Genomic DNA, 19389 nt, shown 5'->3' on the forward strand with positions numbered 1-19389 from the left:
TTCCTTCAATCCCTATATCTACTTTTACACACCTGCGTACTCTTTTTAGTCCATCTCACTAGGCAGGCTGTCGCCACACGAGGTCACTGTCATAACAAAACGGTAGGTTTTACAAGCTGCACAGGCATACATGTCAAACGGCCAGCCATTCGCTCCGTGGCGCGGGTTCAGATCAACATCTTCAACCAAGAATCTGAGTCGTCCATCAGGAGAGATTCGAACTCTCGGAACGAGTTCGTGTCGAGGAACAAATCGTCCCAGTTCGTTCCGGCATAGCTGAAAGGGTCGTACGCCGCCTCGGCCGAAGCTGTGGTGGCATCAAAGGGCTGTCGCGGCCGTCCGCCGGGCGTGGATGTCGGCGACTGCAAGGGACCAGCACCGAATACGCCGGCGGCGGCGGCGGCGGCAGGGGGTCCATACGGGCCTATTGACGTTGCTTGCCTACTTGACTGATCAGGAGTCGTCCCATTTTCAGTCAGGCTCTGGATAGATAGTAGCGACGGGGGTGCCGATCCCCCGTGAACTACGCCCGGGACCTCCGTCGGCGATTGCCGCTCGTTCCCGTTTCCAAAGACACTGTAGACGGGTCCGTCATCGCTGCCAGCGTCACACCGCCCGCTGGAGCTGATGCACACCTGTTTCTTGTGCAGGTACCACAGTCGGAGCTTGGCGAACGCCATGCCCCAGGTCCGGGCCTGCGGGAGATATCCGTCTTGTGTGATCTCCGAGATCTTGCTTAGCATTGCGTCTAGATGAGACACGGCGGATGCTTCTTCGGGATGTGCCGCCGGGGTCCGGTCCCTCATCGCCTCTCTAAACGGGGTAATCTTAATAAGAGCAACCGCTGCATACAAGGTCCACATGAGATAGTGGTTGGGGAGCGCTCGGGCCAGGCGACTGTCGAGCGATAGGTACGCGTCGAGTAATGTCTGGCTCGAGTCTATGCAGCTGCAGATTGAACTGACGTGCTGGGAGCTGAGCGTGACGTCGGACGCGTGAAAATTTCCGGCGGCATCGCATGCGAACGATTTGTGCATGTAGCATCGCACGGCGGTCTGGTGGAGACACATGTTGGCGAACTGCACCAAGCACCTTTTCAAGCCTGAGATCTAGTTAGAATTCATGACCCTGAGAGCCACGTCGAGGCACGGAAAACACTCACGGTCGTCGACGAACTCCGGCGTCGAGGCCTCCCAGCTCCGTAAGCGCTCCTGGAAGGTTCTCAGCTGGTACTGGACGGTCGGACTGTCAAAGTCCCCATCCGCTTTCTTGTCTCCCGAGTCGAAAGTATTGGAGACATTGTCGAGGATAACTTGTAGTCGCACGAGGCTGCAGAGCAGGGCATCTGAGGGAGTCACGGGAAGTGCCGTCAACAAGACGTTGATGCACGCTTCGAGACGACTCGATGGAGGCATAAGATTTTGCTGCCGGAATAACGTGGCGTTACTGATGTAGAGCAGAGAGGTGAGTATCAGCAGAAGACAGCGGGGGCGAGGCGGATTAGTCAATTACCTAGATGCGGCGTACCAGCACGCCAGATATGCCCGGGCCACCTCCCTTGCTTCGTCCTTGTTAGGACCCGACGCAACGGTGATGTGTTCGACCACCCCAAGATCGCACAACATCGTAATGGCCGCGGAGACAAACTGCGTCGGCAAAGCATGCGGTGAGTCCGGATCGTGGGTGTAGTACTGCGAGTACAAAAGGCACGCTTGGACGAGATCGAGACATCGTCTTCCTTGTTCCAGAATCTGCTTGGCCAGCTGATGTTTCAGTTCTTTGACCAGCGGGGACTGGAAAGACGGCAAGATCGAGGCGCTGGCGACGCTCAGAATGGCCAGGAATAGCATCGGCTTCGTCCTTCTGCACTCGTGCAGGTTCTTCCCGGAGAGTGCGACAATGGGCAAGATCGGGCGCATGGAGGTGTTCCAATGGTCGAGAAGAACCTCGGCCGTGGGTACATCGAGCAATCCCCGGTCCACGACGTCAAGATCGGCTGGTGGAGCGGAATAGTGCTGCTTCGACTGGGACTCATGCAAATGTTCCCATGTCGGACGGCGGAACGAGAGCGAAAAGTCTCTCGACCGTTCCGACGACACGGACTGCGTCGGCGTCCCAGAGACACTGGACTCTCCTAGTTGTTGGTGGTCCTGAGGCTGTCTCGCCGACAATGCGGATGAGAGCGACGCAATCTTGCTTTCGAGCTCGCTGATCTTCTGCGACGACTTAGTGCGCGGTTTTGCCGGTCCGGGCTGGACACACGTCCGAGACTTCTTGAGACAGGCCTCACAAGACTCGTGGCCTTGCACCAGAACACATCGGGTCTTTGTCATCCGGCACGGCACGCACGCGATGGGAGTCTTGGTGCGCTTGTTGCGGCGACGCACTTCGGATACGGCAGCATCTTCTGCCGGATCTTGACCCTCGTTGTTTTCGACCCCAAGTTCCATGGTAGATTGTTTACGGCTAGGAGAGATTGATTTAGTCCGGCTGCACGAGGCTCGTTAATTCGCAGTTAGCGGGTTCACTTCCAGTCAGTGGTCAAAGTACCTCGTACAGAGTAGACTATAGTAAGATGAATGTGGACATACTTGGTAAGCAGCATCTCGTGGCTGGCGGGAGAATGCCAAGCGGCATTGCTTCCGAATTCCGGGATGCCGGCCCGACCGGACTCTTGGCCTCCTGGGCGCTAGTTGTACCGCATTAGAATAACCCCCCAAACCCTCACTATTGATAACTTTATGTACTTCAATGTATATATATTTCCGGCATACCCTATCTTCTGATATCCATATATATATTGTTGTCCCTCTGGGCAAACCCGCTGGAAGCCCCCTTGCTCGCCATGCACGAACCCCTTCTCCCTCATCATGTTGGTATCACCGACCTGAGCCTCTCCGGTGTCCTGTCGGGACGCCCGATGTACTTGATCCAACTGTACGGATCCGAAAATTCGTCCACCACCCCAGTCCCCGAGAATTTCCCCTGAACCACGCTCGGGTACTCGCCCGCCAGGCCTACGACGCCGACATCCTTCTTATACATTTCCCACAGAGTCAGCAGTGCTTGGAACTTCTCGGGTTCTGTCTCGCGCAGGTCACGCGTTTCCCCTGGATCCAGTCGGATATTGAATAATTCCCACCTCTGAGGGCCCCGGGGGCTCGGCACGAATGTGATTTTCCAGTCGCCCTGCCTGAGTGCACCGGAACCCGCAATTTCGAAGCCGACAGCGTAGTCTGCGTTGTGGATCTGAGGAGGATCCTGTCCGCGTGCCAGTGATGATCCCGACATGACAGACTCCAGGAAAGGGACCCAGCTGCACCCGCGGAGAGGGGCAATGGCTCGACCCGTGTATTGAGTTCCAGGATGCTCCAGACCTGCCAGTGACAGAAATGTCGGGACAAGATCCATGACCGTGCAGAACGCATCAGTCACCTGGCCCTGAGCGTGCTCAAGTCGAGAAGAGCCGCAAAGGGATTCCGGCAATTTGACGACAAGTGGCACTCGACACCCGCCCTCAGTCGAGTGCATTTTGAAAAGCCGTGACGGTGCAGTGGCTGCCTGAGCCCACTGCGACCCATACCAGACGAACGAGTTTCCTCGGCCAATGTTGTCCAAACTGTTGTCGTAGTACTTCTCGATATGTTTCATAACGTTCTGCCCGACAAGAGGTAAGGCCTCATATGAGGCACCCTCAGCTCCATTGTCGGACATGAATAATATCAGCGTGTCGTTGTACTCGCCCGTCTCTTTCAGATAGTCGATCACCCGGCCAATGTTCCAGTCCATCCGGTCAACCATGCCGGCGTATGTCTCCATCGCACGAGCCGACTTGAGACGGCTCTCCTCATCCAAATCATCCCAATGGACGTCGTCCGCCGCAGTGTTCACCACGGGATGCGGCTGAACGTCGGGTTTGACGAGACCGAGACTGACCAGTCGCTTCAGACGAGCCTCGCGCAGGGCGAACGGTCCGGCATTGTAGAAATTGCGGTACTTTCGGACATTCTCCTCGGGCGCCTGCAGGGGCCAATGTGGCGCTGAGAACGGCAGGTAGGCGAAGAACGGTTTGGCCTTCTCCTCGGCCGTCCTCTCCGACAAGTACGACAACAGCTTGTCCCCGTACCCGTCCGATGAATACCAGCCCTCGGGAAGCACGTCCACGAACTGGTCGTCTTCAACATGCAACGCACGCGTTGCTGTTTCGAAAAACTTCTCCGGTTCCGCCGTGGGGTCGTACTCTGGCGGCTCCCAGGCTATATGGATGCTTCAATGAGCTAATTTCGTTCCTGGGGCACAGATATCTTGGTTGGGTCTGGGACTTACCGTAGTGGTTCGCACACCCTGGGAGCAAGGCAAATGACCTGGCAAACCCTCGCTTATGGGGATGGTGCTCCTTTCGCAGACCCAGGTGCCATTTACCCGACATCATCGTGTGGTAACCCCCTTCCTGGAGCAACTCAGGCAGAGCAACCACTTTCTCGTTGAGGTAGCCCTCGTGGCCCGGCTGGCCGTGGTGTGCTGCCGAGCTGCGAGTGAACTCGGCGAGCTGACCCAGCCCAGCGATGTGGTGATCAGTGCCCGTCATGAGCATCGACCTCGTCGGGGAGCATGCTGCGGCGACGTGGAAAGAGGTGAAACGAAGACCGGTCGCCTCAGCCGCGAGAGCATCAATATTGGGCGTCTGGATCTCGGAACCGAAGCAAGCACAGTCGCTGAAGCCCAGGTCGTCGGCCACGATGACGAGGAAGTTGGGCCGTTTCTGGGCACCATCAGGAGTTCTTTGGATCATTTTCAAAGATGGTCTGAACTCTCAGGAAACGACCTGGCAAAGGAGGGATTTTAGTCTATGCCGTATATGCACAAGAATATATACAACGGCCTGCGAAAGCGACAGGAAGTATTATATATTGTACGATGGTCGGCAGCAAAGATGAGCTCAAACCTGAAATCGTCCAGCTTCTCGGGCCAGGACTAGAGACTTTTGCAGCAAAGCTCTGTCTATATTTGTCTACATATCCTCCATTTTCGAGAGCGAAGATCCAGGGCAGCTCCACCATGACCGACGTCGCCTTGCCGGCTCTCGTCCTCAAATCAAGCCACCGAACTCCGACAGCGAACTCCGCCGACGGTCCTCGGTCGCCACCTCGATCTAACGCTTTTCAACAAGTTTTCCACATCCTGAGGCCCACGTTAGCCCTCCGTCCACCAGTACTCGATGTTCCCTGTTACTGGAAACGTAGTGCAGGGACTCTCACTCCCAACTTTTCAATCGAGCCCACCCCCCGAACTCCGCTGTTCGCCATCAGCCTCCTAGTTGACGCGATCCGGGGTTGGATATGGCAAGACACTCGAAGCCTGGCTTCTTTTTTAAATATGAACCATGCTTGCACACTCGGGATTGTCAACTTGCTCTGACAAGAACTGAATCCCAGCATCAGTACCGCCATTATGAAACCACAGAATGAAGAAAGCATCGGCATAGGCAGCCGCCTCCGGCTGTTCTCCAAGACCACCTTTTTCATCATGATGTAGGTATCTCACTGAGCCGATTGACGACGACGCCGACTGACTGAGTATCCCAGATACACGGCCAGCTGTGCCTTCAACTTTGGCTATGATGTCGGAAATTTCGGTGGCGTCCAGGGCATGCAAAGTACGTTTACTGTTGTCAGAGGTGTTGCTCGCCTTCCTTGCTGATCGTTACAGGTTTCGGGAAGATATTCGGCCAATACTATGAGAAGAACGGGAAATACGCCCTGCCAGCCTACCTTTCCTCGGTCATGACTTCGGTTCCTTTCTTCGGCAAAGTTTTTGTATGTGCTGTCGGCCTTTTACAAGGAAGTCCTTTGGCTGACGGTTGATGGACTAGGGTGTCATTTGCGGCGCGTGGATTGCTCAAAAGTTTGGCAGGAAACCAGCGATTGCAATCTTGATCGCCAATGGCTTCGTGTAAGCAATACCACATCACTATGCTTGATGCCCATCTGACGACAGACTTGCAGAGGCATTACCTTGCAAACGGCGGCCACAACAGCAGCTCAGTTTACCGTGGGCCGGGTGATCAATTTTGCAACGACCGGTTTGACGATCATTGTGGTGCCCATCTACCTTGCTGAAACGAGTCCTCGCGAGCTTCGTGGGATGATGTGAGTGACGAATTTCTCTGCATTGTTTTGTTGGTGGTTGCGGTTGTTCGATGCGAGAGCACTTGACCCGGCCTGTTCCAAGACTGAGGCTAATTTCGAGACAATAGGAATGCTACGATCCAACTGATGATCATTCTGGGTCAGTTGGTTGCCTCGTTGGTCAACTTGGGCACCAAGGACCTGAAGAGCAATGCTGGCTGGCGAATCCCGGTCGGTCTTCAATTCATTCCTGCAGGACTTCTTGCAGTGCTCTGGTTTTTGCTTCCCGAGTCGCCTCGATGGTGAGTCTACTCAGTCAAAGGTTTGACGGGAGAGCGTCAATCTGACTACAATCTCCGACTAGGCTCCTCTCACAACACCGCACCGAAGATGCCGTCAGATCTCTGCAGAGAATCTCAAAAGCCAGCAAGCCGATGGGCGAAATTGAGTCGGACATCGCCATGCTCCAGAGAGAGCGTGCCAATGAGAGCAAGGGCACTTGGAGAGAGGTCTTTGACCAAAAAAACAGAGTCGGTACATCGTGCTGGTGTTCACACCGCAGCTGCTGACCGTCGCTCCAGCGTCGAACGGCTGTCGCAGTCCTAGCAATGTTTGGACAGCAAATCACTGGCCAGGCATTCGTTTCTCAGTACTCGGTCATCTTCTACCAGCAGCAGGGCTATGCCAGCCAGGCGTTTGTCTTCACGGTGCTCAACAACGTCGTCTCGTTGGTCTGTCTCATCTTCACCTGGTTTATTGTCGACTCAGTTGGTCGCAGGTATGAATCCAAGCAAATGACTGTCAAGGTGGACTCTATGATGACAATGTCCACAGGCCTATCCTTCTCTTTGGGGCCTTCATGATGGCGCTCTTCCTTCTGATTCTAGGGGGCCTTTCGACAATCGCGAACCCGACACAGGGGGCGAGGCACATGAGCGTAAGCATTGTACTCACAAGCTATTACCGATCTCTGAACGCTAACGCATCACAGATTGCCAGCGTCATGCTTTTCGGAGCCGGATACAGTCTTTCGTGGGCTCCTGTGTACGTGTTCTCTGTCGATGACTGTTGTCGTCCCTCAGTGCTGACCTATTGCCTGAATACAGTTCCTACATTATCGTCAGCGAAGTCGCCTCTACAAGAGTCAAGGAGAAGACCAATTTGCTCGCATGTGTGATCTCCGTGCTCACGACGTTTGTCACTTCCTTCACCATCCCTTACCTCATCAACGACCAGTACGCCGGGCTCGGTGGGAAAGTCGGGTTTGTCTACGGCTCCATCTGCGCCGCCATGTTTGTCGTGGCCTATCTCTTCATCCCTGAGCTCAAGAACCGGAGCTTGGAAGAGGTGGATCAGCTTTTTGCTTCAGACACTTGCATGCGCAATTTTGGACAAGTCGAGACCCAGGCGGCCGAGACAGTTGAGGCGACGGAGGTGCACGAGGTGGAGTATACCACCAAGGACGAGGAGGCCTAAGCCTAGACGTGGAATCCTGGGAGGATATACTCGAGATGTCGAGCGGTTATCGCAGAACTACCAGCAACGGCCGGGGTCTTTCGAACCACGTGATGAATCAATCCGCCATAGCTGCCTTCAACAATCCATGCTTTGGTCGATTTAGATCAGCAGGAGTTCAGAACAGAGTTTCTCCTAATAGGTGAACTTCACTGAGCGTATCGGACAGTGATCGTCTTGTGCACGTCGCTCTTGATAGTATCTCCCGGCAGATATCCCCATCATCAATGACGCGAGGTCACCTTTGCCGAGGAGAGATTGCGTGCGGAGTGTCGGGGACAGGGAAGGCAATGAGTGGGCCTGGTCGGGGGAGGAGGCTAGATAGGACAAGTTCTGTGTAACTGTGATGCCGGATGAGTGTCCGGAGAGCTGCTCCTGTAACAGAGCAAATGTGATGGCCATTGAGTGCCAAGGCGCTAAAAGGGCCGAACTGCGATATCCCTATTTCTCCCCTTCCTTCGCCACTACCACCACCGACAACCACCACCGACCCCATATATAAGATATAATGGAGTGCCGAGCTGCGAGCGAGCTTCCGACGACCAACCTTTCTTTCCAACTTGGCCTCACTCCTTCTCCATGAATCTCGCCTGTTACTCCGGAACGACCATGTGACATATCCGCCCAGATGGAACCCCAGGTCAATCCCACACCAAAAGCCTGTAAGAAGCCTATTGCTCTGGCTTCTTAACTTGACGCGACTAATCTCCACCCACCAGCCTGTCTCATTTGCCGGGCTCGAAAGGTGAGTCCTTCCGGGTGCAGTGGCTGGACCAGAGACGGGACTGCTTGTTAATCGGTGCCCTTGCAAAGGTGAAATGCGATCGAGCTCAGCCAGTGTGCAGCCCTTGTGTTCGCCTAGGGATTCTTTGCCCCGGATATGCGGAGGCGGAGCAGCGCCTCTCGCAGGCGGAGCTGAGGCGGTCTGCTGGTGACATATTTCGGGCTTCTGGCATCCGTAGACGCTTACTTGGTGCATGTTATGAATGCCGCCGAACCAAATGTGCATGCTCACGGACGAGTCCATCCTGCGAACAGTGCCGCCAGAGGGGTTTCATCTGCACCTACCCCGAGCAGAGAGAATTTTCAAGGAGAATCACGTCTGGAGTGCCGAGACACGTGGTGCCTTCGCCCGCCGACATTCCTAGCCCCCTTGCCCAAGCAACTCCGACACCACCGGTAAGAACCAGACTGGATCGGACCGGCCGCTTGAGCAGAAGGCGCCCCGTGGGAACAGACTGGTAAGAGGCCTAGAGATTCCGCAGCCTCAGTCCACGCGTGGCTCATTGCACACAGGCTCCATGCTGACTCAATCCCGCACGACGTGGGTTTGCTACGGTCTCTGATTGACAACTACTTTGATCATGTCCACCCGTTGAGGTGTCTGGGCTTCATCCACAAGCCGACCTTCGTATATGCCCTGGAGAGGCGTGCTCTGACAGATGAGTATGATGAAGCATTGGTCTACATTATGTGTGCTTTCGGCGCAAAGTACATGTCCTGGGGGGCTCATCAGCCTCTATGCATTTCCGACGACGAAGCCGATGTCCCTGGCGCACAGTGGGCGACAAAGGCAAGAGAAATGGCAATGAAAGAAATGGCCGTCCCCTCCTTGCAAAATCTCATGGTGAATATACCCAGATCCAGGGAGGCAACTTTCTTGTTGTTGGCCTAACTGACAAGTTATGCAGGCCTTGATCCTCATCTCAGAGTACGGTGCGGGTGCTAGCGGAAACGCTACTGCCTTCGTTCTGGCTGGTTGTTGCCACCGCCTGGCTCGTCTCCTTGGACTTGATGCCACGCCTAAGTCGAGTGTGCAGTCTGCCTCCGAAGCCTGCGAACGAGAGAGCCGGAGGAGACTTATGTGGTCATGCTTTGTCCTTGATGGCATTGTTGGCTCGGGGGTCGATACGCACAATTTATCCAAGGACTCACTCCCGAAAATCCCTCTCCCGAGCTCCGAATTCGACTTCTTGTCCCAGGTTTTAAGTGAAGAACAGAATCAACCAAGGCTCGAGAGCATGGAAAATCCAGAAGTGATCCAGACTGTTGACTACAGAGCCCAAATCATCTACCTTTTCCAACTCCGCACTCAGGTCCTAAGGTATGTTAGGTCGCTGTTATTTTTGCCGTAATTGACCAGCCACGCTTTTCAGGTTAATCAGAACACCGCTCCCTGCTGGTCAAGTGCAAACTCCAGACTCCCCCTTTGTCGACTTACGCAACCGGCTGGATTCATGGTATGAGAACATCCCCCCGAAACTTCGCATCACCGATCTCAACATCTATATTCTCAAGGAGTTGAACATGCTGGGACCAGTCTTCGCCCTTCACCTGCTCTATCACACGGCTGTATCCGACCTGACGCGTGTGTCCCTTCCCGGGTTTAACTTTCCTCTCGCCGCCACCTTTGCGGAGGTTTCTGAAGATTTCCGTCAGGAATGCCGGCACCGTTGCCGCCGCCATGCTGATGAAATCTCGCGGCTGATCGATATTGGACTCAAGCACGGAACTCGACCTTTTGATGACCCTTTTTGCTTCACCGCCGCCTACGAAACGACAAAGATACAGATCATCCACTCCACAACAACAGAGCCCCGTGGGCAAAGGGAGAGAAGCGAAGCAGAAGCAAATATCCGCCACAACACCGATCTCATGACTTTAATGGGCCGAGATGGCTCTCATGCTCACGTGTGTTTGAAAGACCTACCCCACGAAAATGAAGAATGAGAAGCGGCTGACGATGTGCAGGTTCGCCCACTCCTCGCCCTCCTGCATCGCTTTGGGTTCTCCAAGATCGCTGCTGAGTGGGCTCCTAGGTTCCGGGCCGATGAAATCGACAATTTTGAGATATCTGGGCCCGTAGATTCTAACCACTTGTCCAATGTTTCTATACTCAGGATGGCTCGCGCGGAAATGCACCGCCACCGAAGCCAGAGTTCCCAAAAGCCTGCATCTCGGGGTAGCATGAATACACCCGAAGCCGAAAATGCTCATGGATCAAGCGGCATGGAGCAAGCACAGAGTCCAGTGCCCGGCGACAGACGCTATCACCGGAGAGAGTCAAGCACCAGGGCCGGAATGGCTGACGCCGGTAGATCTCATTCTCCTTTGGATCATCCGACTTCTCCATCCCAGTACATGGCCGGGCTACCTCGCCCAACAGGTTTTGCTCCTGCAGCTGGATTTTGCACCAATGCCCGACAAGACTACAGCATGGGCAACACCAATACCGAGCAGCCTTACAACCACGCCCCTGCAGGTCCCATGGAATCCGCTGGCATCTTTCAAGATACGAACTGTTTCCTCGACCCTTCTGTGTCGGACGACTTTGCGGACAGTTACGCAAAATTGGCAATGGAGATGTCCGACTACATCACCTGGGATGCCGCGGATTATACTCCATGGTTGACGCCCAACTCTGACCCGACGTCACAGGAGACACGGAGTATACAGTACGGCGACCCTAGGCCTTCTGTGCCCGGATAGAGGGGTAAGTTGGATACCTTAGAATCTATCCGGAAAAGCGTCTTTGGCATTTATCGCCATGGCTGAAACAAGACCTTACATGCCCGAGAACGGCGTAGTGGCTGATATGCCTGAAGATAGTGAAACGGCGCCTTCCCTTGAGCAGTAAGGTGGATTACGACACATGGGCTCGTTCAAGCCTTTGCTCTTGATGCGCGCCTTTAAGAGTTGAGCGATAGCCGATTACTGCTGCAGAGCCGCATTGAATCTATCGCTTTCTGACCACTACGGATGGAACCGCTCTCGGTCTTTACCTGGCTCGTGCTCTCGCCGTGTCAGGTCTGTGCTCCAGCCTGCCAGGCTTGCGGCTCTCTTAGACTGGAGGGACGGATGCTTTCCCAATATACCGTGCCGATCCTCTCGGTTCTCCTGAGACCGAGTCCATTGGGTGCCCGGGAATGTTCAACAAGGAGGCCCTGCCAGTAGAGACGCTCAATGAATTGTTGCTGCCACACGGAGCAACCAGCAAGAAATGTAGCATCAAGCGGTCCACCTGCACCGATCTAGCAGTTGCCCTACCTGTGTACGGCAAACAGGACGGGAGGGCAGGGGTCTAGATCACGACTAGCTGGACCCTGAGACGCTATACCAGGCCGCAGACGAAGTAGCCTCGCTGAGGTTGTCAACCTGGACTTGCCACCACTCCACCGGTAAGACTATCCTACACATCCGAGTATGAGGAATGATGGATGCTCGAGGAGTGCAAACCCTGCCTGGAGATGCTTGGTATGATACCGTGTTTGTTCAGCAATGCTGTACAGAACCAAGCTCACACAAATACCAGTCAGAGTTGATGTGGAAGAAATGACCGGCGAAAATGCCCTTTCTCTACTCGGTCCTGGCGATACTTCAGCTCTGTGAGGCTAATGAGATCTAGACTTGGTCCTCGTTGGTCAAGAGAGGTTTGGCGGCGAACCTACTCAGCCTCGCGTGCAGGAGGAATACGAGAAGTGGCGTCCCAGAAACGGCAGCGCTTCGCCCAATCTGGCAGCTCGGCTGGACATCTAGTGCCTATTCAACAATGTTGTTGCAGCATCCGCTCCAATCATTTGGGTAGACGACGTCGCTACATCTGTCATCTCTGGCACATTTTTACATATGACTGCCACGTTTGTCGACCTCCACTCGTGCGCAGTCCCGTCAACGGCCTGCGCGGAGCGGCGAAGGGGGCTCAAGTCGACTCAGTCGGACTTCATTCTACAGCCTTTCGGAACACTAGACTTGCCGATTTCCCGGTCGCTGCCACATATTCGTCGTCTGTGGCAGAGCGAACTCAGCTGATGAACAACCTTGACAAAGCTCCCATGACAGAGACTGGCTAGGTCTCTTAGCGCAGGGTTGACTTCATCGAGGCGATACTCCTCGTACGCTCAGCCTGATCGTCGTAGAGATGATCCAAAAGATAGCCCCCGGGGGCGAAGTCGTGTTGAGAGTTTGTTAGTTCGAACAGACAGGATCTTGTCCAATTGACACATGGCTTGACAGTTAGCCCGCCTATCCAGATGCAATAAATACCGAGCCTACGCGGCAATGCTGCTGCGGCACAGGAATCTTGACTAGGGCTACAGTCCAGCTCCAGGGGTCCCACCCACGAGTTAGTATTTCAATGTCCTTTTGTTCAGCTGGGTGGCTCCCCGCGTCGTCCATGAGGCTCTGATTTCTCCTTAACTATCCTTAACTGCTGTTGAATGGAAAACCACGCGGTTTAGCTAACGGCACATTCATACCATCTCACGAATTCCTCGTATACAAAAACCGAGCTATCTAACTCCCTCATTCGTCATGACTACCGCCGCCTACTTGGGCGCGGCGCTGTGCTACGACGCCGCGCACGTGGGGGTGTACGAGAGCGCGTGCGTGGACGCGAACCCGGAGGGCAACTGGTACGGGATCAACGGGCGGCAGTTCAACTGCAAGGGCATCCTGATGTACAACTTCTACGTGGGGCTCTACGACGCGGGCGAGACGGCGCAGTGCGTGTGCAAGTTCGCCAACACGGCCGACGGCTGGGCATTCGACGGCCACTGGGGTCCGTGCAACGGCGCCTGCGTCGCCGCCAAGTACGCCTGCGACGGCAACACGCCTTACGTGGTCGTCAGCGACAGCGACGCAGCTGATGCCGTCGTCAAGCGCGCCACGCCCACCAACGCCACTAGCGGCTCGACGCCCTCCTCCTCCTCGACTTCGTTTGCCGCCCCGCGAACCGTCGGCAATTGGAAGACAGCCCTCTGCGTCGTCGCCACCACCTTGGTGTCGGTGTTGGTCAGTCACATTGCATGAAGGGACATGGAATGAGATCGGCAGGCGATGTGCGGTTCTCATTCAATCATTCACTCGCTCATTTGGGATGAGGGATTGATCTTTGCGGATTCTTCAAGGGGGAGAGAGGTCGAGTCTCAAATCAGGTCGAGGACGGAGGCAAGTGATGAACAAGGCCATGGGAATGCGAGGTGGAGATGGAGGGAGAGTATAATGTTTTATATTCTCGGCATTTACATGGATCTTGAAGTCAGGTAGCGTCTGATGTCAATCAGTGGTTGATAGGATGTTGGAATAATTCGTTCGGTCTTTTACCTATAAATAGGTAGAACTTGATTTTGGCAGAAGAGAAAGAAAGAAGAAGCCGTTCCGCTTTGGTGCCTCCCAAACTCATCATCGTTGCGGACCATGGCCACAGCTATCAACTCACACCCAAGTTTCAACAGTCAAGTCCTGAAAAGGCACCATACCATACCATATATTTTTAACCCCCGTTGAGTTACAAAATTAATCGGAGACCTTCGAAGAGTTCTCGTCTCCCTCAGTAATTTTCACCCCACCGACCCTCTGTTTCAATGTCTCCTCCCTTATCGAATAAGGCGTGCGAAGATACTCCGGCATCTTGAACCGTGGGCTGAGAGTTGCTCATTGATTGGAATCGAGTCAAGCTCCCGCCATGGTTGCCTGGATTGATTCAAGTTGGAGATATTTTCTCTTAGAACGTTGGATTTCGACAACGCATTCGAATTGTGTAATGGCTGTGCTTAAAAGGGCAGCTCGAACGCCGAGTCCAGCCCCATGCTGCAGTTTCTCGCACAGCGGAAACTCGTTGAAAGATAATGAGAGGGTCAGAACCGCTGTTCCAGCTAGCAGAACCCCACAAGACATCGTGTAACGGCGTAGCGTGTCAGCGATGGACGCAGCCCCTATTGGGAAAGCAAAGCTACACAGCACTCCTTGTATGATCCGGCCAACTCAACCTTGCCGGAGATCTGGTCGGGGAAAGCAAGCCGTCTGTCTTCGGAAGCACAAAGATCTATCTCGATTTCCCGAGTTGCGGTTTTCGTCTGACAATCGACAACGCTTCCACGGCCCGGCCGAAAGAAATGACCATTTCGAGATGCTGCGATATTAAGAGGGTGGCATAGGCTGGGTAAGTGTCGAGGTTCGTCCATCTCGATCGACGTATGTGCTTCGTGCTCTGGAGCCACGCGGCCCGAGTGCTCCATTAGGCAGTGCTCGGAATGAACTTTTTGAGCAACGAGGATTGAGATATCCTTCGGCCACTCCATTGTCAGAGACTTTCTTCAGCAGATGCAGATGCATCGCCATCTGGATTCACTCATTCTCGACAAAGGAATTGGCAAGCCTGCCGAAATAAGGCACCTCGAAATGGTCAAGCGTCTCGACGTCTCGGTAAGCGTGGAGCGACAGAAAGCCAATCAAGAGCAGGTCGACCGTGAACAGCATCCAGGAGAGCACCCTCGACCAGGATAAGACCAGATGGACGAAAAAGATGGCTGAGAAGAGCATGCTGGACTGCCACGCATGAAACCGCACGTAGTCGCTCTTGTGCTCGAACAGGAGCAGGAACACACCCCCGGCCGGTGGCAAGAGAAGATATGCCAACATTGCTTCATAGTCGACTCTTAAGGGCAGGCTCGTCTCGAACGCCTCAAGGCTCTGATCCCTGTTTCCTCCGCTGAACGATGGCCCTGGCAAGATATCGTTCGCAAAGGCACTGGGAGGAGGCAGGAACGGCGAACCGGAGCCCGCACGATGTATGGGCTGGATGGGCTTGTTCTGCGGAGGCGGGGACCGGACTCGAGGCGAATCGATGGAGGTGCGAGGAGGAGGTGATAGAGCACGCTCTCTGTATTTTGTATTTGTTGATTAGCACCATTGTTCCCGCCATCTTCGTCCTCAGAGTCTGTCATTGCAGCTACTCACATCTCCGGCGACGCATCCTGGTAAGGCGCAAAATTCATTGTTTACTTTCTCCGCACTTGGTTGTGTTGCAACGTCCGAGACGCGCGGACCGTGGTAGTTCAGGACAGACGGAAAACACGTTTTATTAGAGAGGTTGTGAAGCAATTACTCCTGTAAGAGATCTCTCCTTCAAGCAGGTAAGGACAACTAGAATCAAGTGAGTGAGGGGATGAAGCTTGTTTGTTGCTTGCGTCGTGGCTCTAGAAATAAATGGGGAAAGCTGATGCACCGCAGCTTCAACTTTGGCGAGTGCCTGGTGCCCTTGCTGTTTTTAGAATCACTTACAAGGGTATTACATCGACCACAATATCCCCCATACTCCGCATTCGGTACCTTGTTTCTCACCTATCGCTACAAGGTGCCTGCTAGACAATCCTATTTTGCTGTGTCTACTGACGGGAGTGATGGGCTTTTCTGTCGACCTATTTAATGCCATTGCTCTAGATCTTCGTTGTTGCCTCCGTGTAATCGAACATGATAACTGGCATTTTGCAGGGCTAGTCATGCTTGAATTGTCGCATCTTCTGTGCACTTGACTCCACAGATCTTCGGGCGGACAAGTTTCGACCAAGTGTCAGCCCTGGCTAGTCTTGTAGTTCCGTATTGCATCTGAACTGGCGGCGAAGAGGCTGCTTCATTTAGTCACCAAGATGTGCAGTCGTCATTCAGCAGCAATGAGGCCATTATTGGATCGAGCAGTAATTTTATCCCAGCTCCACCAGGTTGTTGTGATCCGATCTTTCGAATCAGCGCCGTCATTCAACAACAGAGTGCATCCTTTCGAGCGCACACAAGTTCGGTGCCAAAGTACTTCATCTCCATTCGTCCAGCTGTTTGCAAATCGATACTGCCGCCAACCACAGAGTACTGAGGATGTCCGCTAAGTTCTTCATGCTTGCCCGCATCTCAGTGGAAAGGTGCAACACCTCGTTTGGTTGGAGTAGCCGTAAAAATTCACTCCCTGATTGCTCTGCTCAGTTGACCTTTAATGCCCTGTCGCGCTCTTACGATGCGTGGGACTCAGAGAGGACGGTGTCCCACCTGCTCTTCATGAATCGTTGTGAGGACAGAGCGGAATCAACATCTTTTCGGTCTGGAATGAGCCGTGAGACATATTTTCGTGACCTGAGGGGGGTTCTGAATGTTCGGGTGCTCCTCGCCGAGTTTAATACTTCCCTAGTAGCCCTGACAAACGACGAGCTCGCATCCGTCTCTGGAATTTGTCGAGCATCACAGATTTCTGCCATTTCTGCCGTGAATCCAACAGGCAATGGCCAAAGAGCATAACCCCATTCAATGGAGGCGACGACGTTCAACCACGGCTCCTCGGGACTCTCCCAGTGGTCCCTCGACCAAGTCCAGGAGTGGTTCTTCTGCCGGAGGTTGTGCCTCGCCTTATACCACTGGTATTTGCCCCGCCTACCTGCACGTAAGAAGAGGCTGGCGTACTTGCAGCAGAGCCTCTCCCCGCGACCCCAATTCTTCTAGAACCTCGCGAAGTCCCCCTCGTGGGATTGATGGCTGTCTCAGTTTTGCGCCTCTCTTCCTGTTGCGCTTGTTTTGCTGCTGCTGCTGCTGCTGCTTTCTTCCTCTCCTCCTCCTCGGCTTCTCGTCGATTGGCAGCACGCTGTTTCTCCAGGGCTTCCTCTTCAATATCTGCGATATCTTGACTGGCGCCTTGCCATGAGGGATCAAGGATAAGGCGCTGATTGTGTTCGGTCTGAGACAGGATTTTCGTCCATGTATTCAATAGACTCGAGGCAGCTGAGACAGTGTTATTCACAGTCTGGAACGCAAGTCAGTGATCAGCATCCACGGTGGGGGAATGAGGTTGAATCTTTACCCCCATATTGCTTTTAGCCTTATGGAGGCTCTGGATAACCCCTTCGATGGCCTCATTAACCTGACGGACGCTCTGGAGTTCATGGCGCAGGCTCTCCTCATATTCTTGTTGTTCCTGGTAGGTGTGTTTGGTAGAATTGGCTTGTTTGCTGGGGGCTTCTTGTTCTGCAGGGCCGTGCCAGAGACTCTCAGCAGAATCATCTTCAGTCAAGCCGGAAGAGTTGGGATCCATGATGCAGCAGAGCGGGAGATGATTCTGATTAGATAGATCCCGCAATGGAAGTCGCATACGCGTGGGGTCTCGACGGTGCGCGTCTCGCCTGGGAAAAGAGACCCGGGCCCTGAATGCCCAGACCTGCAAGCCACTGATGTGCTGTCCCCAGCCACTCGCCTGGCAGCCGCTGCACCTGACAAAGGCCCAACCTCCAACAAACTCCTCGACCTCCATCTAGCCCGTGCCCTACAATGTGATCACCATATTCTTGCTGTAATCTGTTCTGCTATACTACTCCTGACCGAGTTACCTGAAGTTTTGGAGAGGACGAGGTACACTGGTGCGCGACTCGAGATTGGCTTGTCACCCCTTCGCTTTGAATTCAAGGTCCGGCAGAAACATCTTCAATTGCCAGTGAAGAACACCGCTTCACTCTTGCATGTGCGCTGCACACAATGACTTCAACTCCGCCTCTTCAAATCGCATCGACTCCTCAAACTCCCGAGACTCCTTTACATGGCGCCGCTTATGAGCGTTCGAACACCTCCTCTAATCGACGTGCTACAAGAACAAGCTCTCGAATTGCCTCGACCAATCTGCACTCCACTCCCGATGGACGCGAGAAGATACCTGACGTTGAAGCGCCTGTGACTACTCCGCGCTCATCACGAAAGGCACGGCCGAGAGTTGCGCCTGGATATCAATCGCCGGAGTCGACACCAAAGCACAAGGCACCTCGTCGTGTCCACGTCATCTCTCCTCCATCACCCGACGACGAGACTCTCCCACTCAACACCAACAAACCTCCTCCCTCCAAATCGCACCTTCAACCATTTGCATCTTCCTCCACCACGATTTCCGACGGCATGCTTCCGACTCCGGTCAAAACTCCGAAAAAGAAAATGATCCCCAAAGCCAGCAATGCCGCCCGTGCGCTCTTCCAGGACAATACTCTGAGTGCGAACCACTTGGTGGACTTTGAGCCGAGCCCCAAAAGAAATAGAAAGAGTAAACGCTACAACGGCTTCTCACTCGAAAGCTTCACTGTCGGAAACGATGATAGCCGCGGGCAGGTTCAAATTTATACCGACTCTCGTGATAGAGTGCCTCACGTCGACAACAGTGAATCCAACCCTTTCATAGAGCGAAGCATGAACGGGGAAACTTCGTCGAGTCGCAAAATTGCTGGGACATCTAAGCGCCGCAAGGTCAGCGGAGAGCGGAAGAAGCTGGATCCCCAAGTCGAAGAGGCTATCGAAAAGGACGACGGTATGGTTTACGTATTGTAAGTTGCCCATTCTCTCGCGTCACAATTTCAATGCTAACTTTCTTAAGCCGTGGCAAGAAGGTCTATCGCCGGTTTGATGATGAGGAAGATGAGGAAGAAGACATTGATGAGGGCGACCTCGGTCTCTTGGAGCACACGCCCAAAGGTTCAGATGTGAAGCGGCTCCGAACCCTTACCCGACGGTCAATAAAGCCCAAACGACTTTTCCAAACTGAAGCCCAGCAGAAGGCACGCGAGGCGGAACGGGAGGAGGAAGCATTGACTGACATCGAGGAACCGATTGATCACAGGGAAGATGCCTCTGCGGCAGTCGGTGATGGTAAATCGAGCGAAGTTGCCTCCAATTCAGTGACCAGGAGGTCACTTCGCTCAAGTGGTCCCGTCTCTCTGATACCCAAAGACGCCGAGTCACTGGACGCCAGCCGTCGCTCAACGCAAAAAGCCAGTCCCTTCGATTCCTGGCCAAGGCTCAAAAGCGGAGGGCGACCGGCGGCCAGCACTCCTAAGGGGAAGAAGCGCAGTGCGGTGGATATGTTGGACAACAGTGTTGGGGCCATCGGTGTCGAAGCCAAAAAGTCCAAGACTTGAGATGATGCATGTCAGCGTCGTATGGTGTTGCCTTTTTT

The 19389-nt window shown here is 54.0% G+C and overlaps 8 protein-coding genes across 8 annotated transcripts; 4 read left to right on the forward strand and 4 right to left on the reverse strand.

Moving 5' to 3' along the window:
* Nucleotides 1–167: 167 nt before the first annotated feature.
* On the reverse strand, nt 168–2450 carry AYL99_02640 (hypothetical protein; the record flags this gene model as incomplete). The annotated part of the gene is made up of 3 exons (XM_018834156.1): nt 168–1102; nt 1163–1446; nt 1528–2450. 3 exons carry the CDS (start codon nt 2448–2450, stop codon nt 168–170), a joined length of 2142 nt encoding a protein of 713 aa, XP_018696780.1.
* A 418-nt stretch (nt 2451–2868) lies between these two features.
* On the reverse strand, nt 2869–4792 carry AYL99_02641 (hypothetical protein; the record flags this gene model as incomplete). The annotated part of the gene is made up of 2 exons (XM_018834157.1): nt 2869–4256; nt 4327–4792. The coding sequence occupies 2 exons, from the start codon at nt 4790–4792 to the stop codon at nt 2869–2871; spliced, it is 1854 nt and encodes a 617-aa protein (XP_018696781.1).
* A 659-nt stretch (nt 4793–5451) lies between these two features.
* Nucleotides 5452–7604, forward strand: AYL99_02642 (hypothetical protein; the record flags this gene model as incomplete). Its single annotated transcript, XM_018834158.1, has 11 exons — nt 5452–5531; nt 5586–5656; nt 5710–5816; nt 5873–5952; nt 6006–6149; nt 6257–6430; nt 6493–6658; nt 6710–6906; nt 6963–7065; nt 7120–7172; nt 7235–7604. 11 exons carry the CDS (start codon nt 5452–5454, stop codon nt 7602–7604), a joined length of 1545 nt encoding a protein of 514 aa, XP_018696782.1.
* A 1021-nt stretch (nt 7605–8625) lies between these two features.
* Nucleotides 8626–11132, forward strand: AYL99_02643 (hypothetical protein; the record flags this gene model as incomplete). The annotated part of the gene is made up of 5 exons (XM_018834159.1): nt 8626–8822; nt 8940–9270; nt 9335–9747; nt 9800–10334; nt 10395–11132. 5 exons carry the CDS (start codon nt 8626–8628, stop codon nt 11130–11132), a joined length of 2214 nt encoding a protein of 737 aa, XP_018696783.1.
* Nucleotides 11133–12953: 1821 nt separating this feature from the next.
* Nucleotides 12954–13451, forward strand: AYL99_02644 (hypothetical protein; the record flags this gene model as incomplete). Its single annotated transcript, XM_018834160.1, has 1 exon — nt 12954–13451. The coding sequence occupies one exon, from the start codon at nt 12954–12956 to the stop codon at nt 13449–13451; it is 498 nt and encodes a 165-aa protein (XP_018696784.1).
* Nucleotides 13452–14768: 1317 nt separating this feature from the next.
* Nucleotides 14769–15418, reverse strand: AYL99_02645 (hypothetical protein; the record flags this gene model as incomplete). The annotated part of the gene is made up of 2 exons (XM_018834161.1): nt 14769–15303; nt 15381–15418. 2 exons carry the CDS (start codon nt 15416–15418, stop codon nt 14769–14771), a joined length of 573 nt encoding a protein of 190 aa, XP_018696785.1.
* Nucleotides 15419–16814: 1396 nt separating this feature from the next.
* AYL99_02646 (hypothetical protein) lies at nt 16815–17493 on the reverse strand (the record flags this gene model as incomplete). Its single annotated transcript, XM_018834162.1, has 3 exons — nt 16815–16822; nt 16869–17205; nt 17263–17493. 3 exons carry the CDS (start codon nt 17491–17493, stop codon nt 16815–16817), a joined length of 576 nt encoding a protein of 191 aa, XP_018696786.1.
* A 437-nt stretch (nt 17494–17930) lies between these two features.
* Nucleotides 17931–19351, forward strand: AYL99_02647 (hypothetical protein; the record flags this gene model as incomplete). The annotated part of the gene is made up of 2 exons (XM_018834163.1): nt 17931–18760; nt 18811–19351. The coding sequence occupies 2 exons, from the start codon at nt 17931–17933 to the stop codon at nt 19349–19351; spliced, it is 1371 nt and encodes a 456-aa protein (XP_018696787.1).
* Between the last annotated feature and the right edge of the window lie 38 nt (nt 19352–19389).

The sequence above is a fragment of the Fonsecaea erecta genome (assembly GCF_001651985.1).
Source record: "Fonsecaea erecta strain CBS 125763 chromosome Unknown Scaff2, whole genome shotgun sequence".
In the NCBI taxonomy this organism is placed as follows: Eukaryota; Fungi; Ascomycota; class Eurotiomycetes; order Chaetothyriales; family Herpotrichiellaceae; genus Fonsecaea; species Fonsecaea erecta.